The 7,674-nt window shown below is 43.2% G+C and overlaps 1 protein-coding gene across 1 annotated transcript; it reads right to left on the minus strand.

The window, feature by feature from the left end:
- Positions 1 to 2,606: 2,606 nt before the first annotated feature.
- On the minus strand, positions 2,607 to 7,618 carry LOC136430219 (enoyl-CoA hydratase EchA19-like). The gene is made up of 6 exons (XM_066420631.1): positions 7,550 to 7,618; positions 6,200 to 6,292; positions 5,631 to 5,811; positions 5,195 to 5,257; positions 4,771 to 4,863; positions 2,607 to 4,277 (listed from the first exon to the last, which is right to left on the minus strand). The coding sequence occupies exons 1-6, from the start codon at positions 7,550 to 7,552 to the stop codon at positions 3,805 to 3,807; spliced, it is 906 nt and encodes a 301-aa protein (XP_066276728.1). The 5' UTR covers positions 7,553 to 7,618; the 3' UTR covers positions 2,607 to 3,804.
- Positions 7,619 to 7,674: the final 56 nt, after the last annotated feature.

The raw sequence follows: 7,674 nt of genomic DNA on the forward strand, positions 1-7,674 counted from the left end.
AATGTGTGCGCGGGAGCGCAGGCAGAGGACGATTTGCAGCGGCCATGTGATCCGGGATCTCACTGTAGGTGGGTTCGATGGACAGGATAATAGCCGGCAATGACCTACAGGATGCCGCATCGTCTGCGGTTTCCCCGCGTGTGCATGTTACTGCAGGAAGAGAAGCTGACCGTACCACGCCGGAGATGGCGTCATCTGGAATCTCCCAGTACAAGTGTGGGAGACTAGGCAGAGGCCTTTGAGCATCGGCTGTGTCATCTGGGATCTCGCAGTAAGTTGGTTTTATGGAATGCAGGACAGCGGGCAATGACCTACAGGAGGCTACGTCATCCGAGGACATCCTGATTGAGCATGAAGGGAGAGAAGCCGACCTCAGCAAGCCGGGGAAGGCAACGCCAGGAGGAAGTGTCCTGGTGTGTGCATCGTCGCTGGCCATCCCATCCTCAACGTTCAACTTTGAGTGCAACTTCAATACCAGCGCAACAAGGGACATCGCGACAAGACCGGCTACAGTTGCCGAGACAACAACTGAGATGATAACATCATCTGTTGCAGGAGGCACTTCTGGTCCAGGTGTGGTCCTCACGTGAGAGGTACTGTTGTCCCCCGGTTCTGAAGATGTGTAGTATAGTTTTGTATTTTCAGAGAAGTGTATCAGGCGGCTGGAATGATTAGTGTTCGTTCTGTAAGTGGTTTCTGTTGCGTGTGCCTGACATTGGACCTTGGGAACAGCAAAGAACATCTCCGTGTGTTCATCTTTGGTAAGTAGAATACATGTGATGTTCTTTGTGTCGTTATGGTTGTCGATTGTATGGCTGCACCCCGACTCAGTGGTGGTGGGCGTGTTCGTGTCTTGTGTCTGGACAAATGACATGGCAACGCCTTCAAAGGTTGTATTCCCCGTGGCCATGGAAACCAGTCGGAAGATTACGCTTCCCAGCAGGTCCACTGGCACTGCAATACCCCCATCGTATTCCCAAACCTGCCTGCACTGATCAAGCGTGTTGGGTACCAGTTTGTCTGCTAGGGAGCCGTCTGTAGCCAGGATAACTACAGGGGCCTGGATGGAGATCGTGCTCAGAGAACTATCCAAATCACCGCACGATCTACCAGGGTTGACACCTTCCACCTCTGTGTAACGAGAAACAACCATCCACCCAAACGAGAGATCATTTGCGTTGTGCCTGGTACAGAAGAAAAACTTTGGCACCTGAACAACCAATGTTGCCGACCCTCTGATCATAGTGGATAACCGACGTAGGCTCCACTTCATTTCATGTGGCTTTTCATCATAGACAGAGGACAACATGTCACTGCTGATATGGAGCCTTGTCAGAGCAGTCTGTCCACGAAACACCTCTCCATCCAAACATGACAGGTCAGTACCACTCAGATCTAACGCGGTCATCTTTATTTGTTGGAATGCCCTCGGGGAGATGCCTTTGATTTTATTCAAACCTAGGTTTGTAATCTTGGTTTTTGTCAGTCCAAAGAACGAAGCAGGGTCTATTGTTTGTAAAAGATTGTTCTCTAGATCTAAGAGATATAGTTCAGTTAGGTACATGAAGCTCCCTGGATCTATCTGCTTGATGTGGTTGTTGGACAAAATCAGCACCAAGAGCATCTCCAAACCGGTGAACCAGGTCTGCTTGACATTTGTCAACCTGTTAGAATCTAGGGACAACTTGGTGAGACCGGAAAACCCAGCAAAGGTGTTGTTCTCCACATCAGTGATCTTTGCATCTACCAAAGTCAAAGTACTAACCACAGAATGCTCGAGGGGTGTCAGGCTATTTCTAGACAGGGCATGGAATGGATATCCTCTTATTGCAACACCTTTGGCCCCAGAAAGAAGAGAAAAAGGACTTTCTGAGGCAACCCCTTCAGTCATGACCGTACACATGACACAAGTATATGTCCACGATGTCATCACATCATCCAACGTTCCCGTCTTTTGTGTAAATGGCACACACTCGTGCCATTGCGCTCTCTGACACTGGTGAAACCCACTTGAAGCCGCACAAACAGCTGTGACAAAAAGAAGCGAGAACAACATGGCTGCGTTTTCCTTCGTTGCTTCACACCACCCCATACATGCGCTCTGTCTATTCGTATTTAAACCTTTCATCCGAGAAAATATTGTCACTTAACCTGCAGTTTGTGCACTCTATCCGCAGATCTGTAAGCACCAGTGATGAGCCGTCGGTTTGCTGTGAGCGCTTCTTTCCTCCTTGTTAAGAATATTTCTACCACCGCCTGCAGCGAAGCCTGTCCGTGCACTGCCTCCATCTACTAGACTCATCACTTCTGCTGTTGTTTTATGTATTTAGTTATAGTGCATTGAGATAGACTGATTTTGATGTCGTGTTTCCGACTGTGATGCTGCATAAACATAATCAGTAGGTAGTGTTTTCTGCAGGTTTCTGTCGAACTAATCCAGGAAAGGAAATTTCACAACGTAAAACTGAAATGCATCAGAACACTGGTATTTTCATCATCATATTTTCATTATAAAGATATTCTATTATGCAGGGTTTCAACATAAAGGAGACTTAGGTTCGGTAGGTCTGTTTTCAATTGTTACAGAAATGAAGAGAACAAGCATGTTGGAAACCAGTGTACAACGTTTTTATAACTCATTTGATAAATTTTGTTTTATTGTCCCTCGCCGTCGACCGACCGAAACCGCAGATCTGTATGCACCAGTGAGGAGTGCCAGCTGTGAGCGCTTCGTCCCTCCGTGTTATTCAGCTCCCACCGCCGCTTGCAGTTAGCCTCCGTTGCAGGCTCTGAACCGGCTTTTTGGGGGGCTAAATAATACACTTTTTGCAGCCAACCCGTAACCATCAGCCAACCCTGTAACTATCTACCGGCAAAATGGTTACGGGGGTGGCTGATGGTTACGGGCTGGCTGCAAAAGGTGTATAATTTAGCCCCCATTAAGGCCGGTTCAGAGTCTGCTATGAAGGCTAGCTTGCAGCCAAGTCATTGCATCTACGTACGTACCACTCTAATCACCAAACATGCCCCTGACGAAAAAAAAAGTGTAGACAAATGAAATTAATAAATGTAACCGGGACACGAACGTAGCGAGACGTGTGTCCCAGTTACATTAATGATTTCAGTTGTCCACACTTTTTTTTCGTCAAGGACATGTTTGATGATTAGAGTGGTACGTACGTAGATGCAATGGCAACCAAATGCATAATCAACCGGCCTTTTGAATTGAATAGTGTATACTCCTGGTCCTACTTATAAGTTAGATTAATTTGTCCTCACACTTCGTTCGAAACAAAAATACACCGCAAGGAACTAAGACATATGAGTTATGATTTGTTTTTAATTCACCACAATTCTAATAAAGTTAACGTACGTGTTCAGTACCGCGGACAGGAGTGTTTTTGTGTGGATAGTTTTCAGTACCGCGGACAGGAGTGTTTGTGTGTGGATAGTTTTCAGTACCGCGGACAGGAGTGTTTGTGTGTGGATAGTTTTCAGTACCGCGGACAGGAGTGTTTGTGTGTGGATAGTTTTCAGTACCGCGGACAGGAGTGTTTGTGTGTGGATAGTTTTCAGTACAAAGAACAGGAGTGCTTTGTGTGGACTGTGTTCAGTACCAAGAACAGGAGTGTTTGTGTGTGGATAATTTTTAGTACCAAGAACAGGAGTGTTTTGTTTGGATAGTGTTCAGTACCAAGGACAGGAGCGCTTGTGTGTGTAAAGTGTTTAGTACCAAGGGGAGGTGTGTTTGTGTGTGTGTGCATGCAAGTATTGTCACAGTGATAATAGTAGTATCAAAACTCTTTACAGTTTTGGCTTAAATTCATTAAAAGAACCCCCTCTCCCGACCCCCTCTGTGAAACGTTTAGCACCTTTCACAGACTCTTTCGCAACAACCCCCTTCCCATGCCTGAACTCAAACTTCATCGACTCTCCAAAAGACGGGGAATCAAACATCCCATAATATGCTGAACGCCTATCAGCCCTCATACACTCTTGTGGAAATGCTGCAATCTGATTGGCTAATTCTAGGGCTGCTTGCAGCGCCGTTCCCTTAGGGACCACTCTATTGGCTAATCCGAACTCCAGGGCCTCTAGAGCACCAATAGAACGGCCTGTGAGGATGAGGTCCAGGGCTCGTGATAGGCCGATGAGCCGTGGAAGTCGGACTGTGCCTCCGTCGATAAGGGGAACTCCGAAGCGGCGACAGAAGACCCCCATGATGGCGTCCTCTTCCACCACACGGAGGTCAGCAAACAGTGCAAGCTCCACACCACCTGTATGATGAAATGTTGTCCAATGATTTACTGAGACTTATGTACCTTAGGCCACAGCAAGCAAATTATATCGATGACATCCTCTGCAGATTCTAATGAAAGAGAGCACGAAGAAAAAGCATGATGCCTACATGTACATTTCTTAATTCAAAGACCATAAACCTTGAATTATTGAAGTGATAAAACATGGCATCACAACCAGCAAACAGTGCCAGCTCCATACCCTCTGTATGATGACATTATTCCCAAATGGTTTTTCTGAAAGTTATGTACCATAAAAATCGTAAAAAAAATGTTACACTGAGTCAATGCCTTATGTTTTTTACACTTGCCTGTCTGTTACATTATTTCTACTCACTCACTCACTCACTCACTCACTCACTCACTCACTCACTCACTCACTCACTCACTCACTCACTCACTCACTCACACCTATGTGCAACTAGGCATTACAAGGTGAACAACAGTCTATAAGACATAAATGTATGCTTACCTGCTACAGCATAGCCATCCACAGCAGCAATGACAGGCTTGGACAGCTGCATACGGGATGGGCCCATGGGACCAACTTCTGCCTCTCCAATGTCTGAAGTTGACACAAAACAGTATATGTAAATTATAGATAGATAGATGGATAGGTTTATCGCTAAAACAACATAGCTGGTAGTACAACTGGCTGAATTGCGTACTTGCTGTACAGGTCGAATTCAAAAAAAATATTTACCACTTATACAAATAACTTACAAGTAATACAAATTATGAAAACAATTAAACAATTAAAAGGTGAAGGTGTGCAATGAAAACAATTATACTTGAACAGATGCTAGTTCCAGTACAAAACTCACCATCCATATGCGTATGAACAAGGAGGTATGAAGTAAAAGTTTGACAGCAAATTGTTACACTGCGTGTTTTACCTTCAATTACACTTCCGGCAGATGCCACTTCCTTCAGATCATAGCCTGCACAGAACGTACCACCTGAAAAACAACTTAGGTTGTTTGAACAAAATCATAAAATATCTAAATTCTGCAGCGATACAGTCAATTATATGGGGTTGTGAGAGTTATTAATCATAAGAAAAAGCACTAAGTCATGTGTATGCAATTTCTTGACAAGGACTGCAGTCCAGTTTTGTGTGTTGCAACGTCAGATGAATGTTGAGAAGCATTTCCTTCTTCACAATGTGCCATTTTACTGAACTTTTAAGCTTAAATGTTTGCTAATGTTGATTTCAATGTAGCTTTTTTGAAAATACCTTTGTATAGGTTGAAATTCAACTGTCACTCTAGAGTCTATGCAAGTAGGGGGAAGTATAAAATGAATGTTACAGTTATAGATATTCAGGCCCACCTTTTCCATAGAAGACAGCAGCCAGTGATGTCTTGTCGTTTTCAAAGGTTTTAAAGGCGTTGAACAGCTGTAGGGCGGTCTGGTGATTGACGCAGTTCCACACATGGGGACGGTTTATGCCGATGAGAAAAACACTGCCCCTCTTTTCTGTCTCTACAAGTCCTGGATCCACTGTAGTCTCCTGGAAATGGTGAAGTCAATAATCATCTTATGACCATCAATTGAAAGACTGATCATCATATTTGAAGGAATGACAGTCTAAGAGCGTTTTTTATGTTAATTTGTCACAGGAACAACATGGAGCTGAGAGAGAAAGGTTTAACAAATAATATCAGGTGTGTATAGCTCGCCAAAAAAATACCCAGAAAAATAAATCATATATGTAATAGGGACGCCACGGCACATGTCTGCTTCATAATGAAAAGTGAGTACATAGTAAAAATGCTCTGTTGGACTTATTAATTGATAAATCAATTGATTGGAAAGAAACTTATGATGAGCACCAATGGTAGATTATATTAAATACATACTTTTTAGGTAACATTTATAGGAGTCATACTGGTACTCACAGACATTTTTCTAGTGCTCATCACAAAAGCAGGCGCGACTCCGGATCCAGGCTTCCAAACCTTGGAGCAGATTCTCAAGGTCCTGATAAGGGACTACAACACACAATGTCAGTTTAACAAAAGGAAAAATTAAAGGCTAAGGTCTCTGTAGTTCAACTGGTAGCGCTGAGCTTCACAGTCAAGCTCCTGGTTATTAGTTGGTGACTGCATGGGAGACCCTGGTTCAAATCCTGGGAAGGGCATCCTGCATTCGTCTTTCAGAAGGGATGTAAAATGGGTCCCTTGTAGAAGGCAGTCACTGCCTTGGCACTTAACTTCATGACTAAGATTGATACCTACAGTACTGGCTATATTTCAGATTAGGCCACAGCATTTAGTAAATTTTATGGATGACATCCTCCGCAGACTCCAAAATTAATGAGATAGGGTGAAAAAAAAACAAGGCGGGCCAAAAAAAACAAGATTCCTAATTTTCAAATTTTAAGATCATAAGTCTTGTTAAACAAGAATTGAGGCGACGAAATATGATAACATGACCAACAGGTCTTTTATTCCTGTATTCAACCAATGAGTTTTCATATATAATATAAAACCTCCTTGATTTAATGTAAACATGTCCTTGTAGATGTGTATACATCTCCAGAGACTAACTACAACAAATGCAGAAAAGAGCTTGTTGTACCATCATCTGAAGCAACTACACTGGGAATTCATATGCAATAAACTCATTGTGCATACAGCTCAATTAACTAGATCCCCCTCCCCCCCCCCCCCCCCATCATTTATTTAATGTCCTTGCTAGAACAAATGTAGAAAACAGCTTCTTATTATAGTATCATGGGCAGGAACTACACTGGGTATTCATATGCAATGAAACACCTTAGACTGTCAACCTTTACGACATATTTGCCAATTTTTGGCATGTTGACCACCGTCGGAGGGCAATGAAATTTCTTGTTTTTTTATTTCGAAATCAGGCGAAAATTAATGAGCGCGCTGATGTCATCCAGAAAAATTACTTGCTGTGGCCTTAGTACTGTAAACATACCATGATGCAACAAAGTCATGTTCGTCTCAGAACACTTTGCAAGCAATAAATATGATAAAATTGAAAGTATACGGCCTTATTTTTTACTTGCACAGTTCAATCTTAAATGTGGACAAAACAGCCAGGGTTCAAGTACGCTGTCCCAGGGAGGTCTGACTTAAGTATGAAAGATATTCAGACCTCAGAGTCAGACACAGAATCTTTCAACTTTCTCTTACATTTGTTCTACAATATTTCATAAATACCCTTGTTAGCAGGTAAGCTGGTATAGCAACAAGGTTATCCGAGATGCTGTACTTTACCATGGCTGTCTTCCTGATCTTCAAACAACTGTCTCATCTATAGCTGTGTGTTGTGATCACTACTTCCTCAAGTCTGAGAAAATAGTCCCAGCTAACCACAGTCAAAGTTCTGTTCCACATATTGA

Source organism: Branchiostoma lanceolatum, chromosome 1 (assembly GCF_035083965.1).
Source record: "Branchiostoma lanceolatum isolate klBraLanc5 chromosome 1, klBraLanc5.hap2, whole genome shotgun sequence".
Classification (NCBI taxonomy): Eukaryota; Metazoa; Chordata; class Leptocardii; order Amphioxiformes; family Branchiostomatidae; genus Branchiostoma; species Branchiostoma lanceolatum.

Excerpts from the sequence above, each read along its gene's own strand:
- LOC136430219 (XM_066420631.1), bottom strand. Across the intron at positions 5,258-5,630 it reads TGCTGTCTTCTATGGAAAAG|GTGGTACGTTCTGTGCAGGC; the intron begins GTGGGCCTGAAT and ends GTTGTTTTTCAG. Across the intron at positions 4,864-5,194 it reads TGCCGGAAGTGTAATTGAAG|ACATTGGAGAGGCAGAAGTT; the intron begins GTAAAACACGCA and ends TGTCAACTTCAG.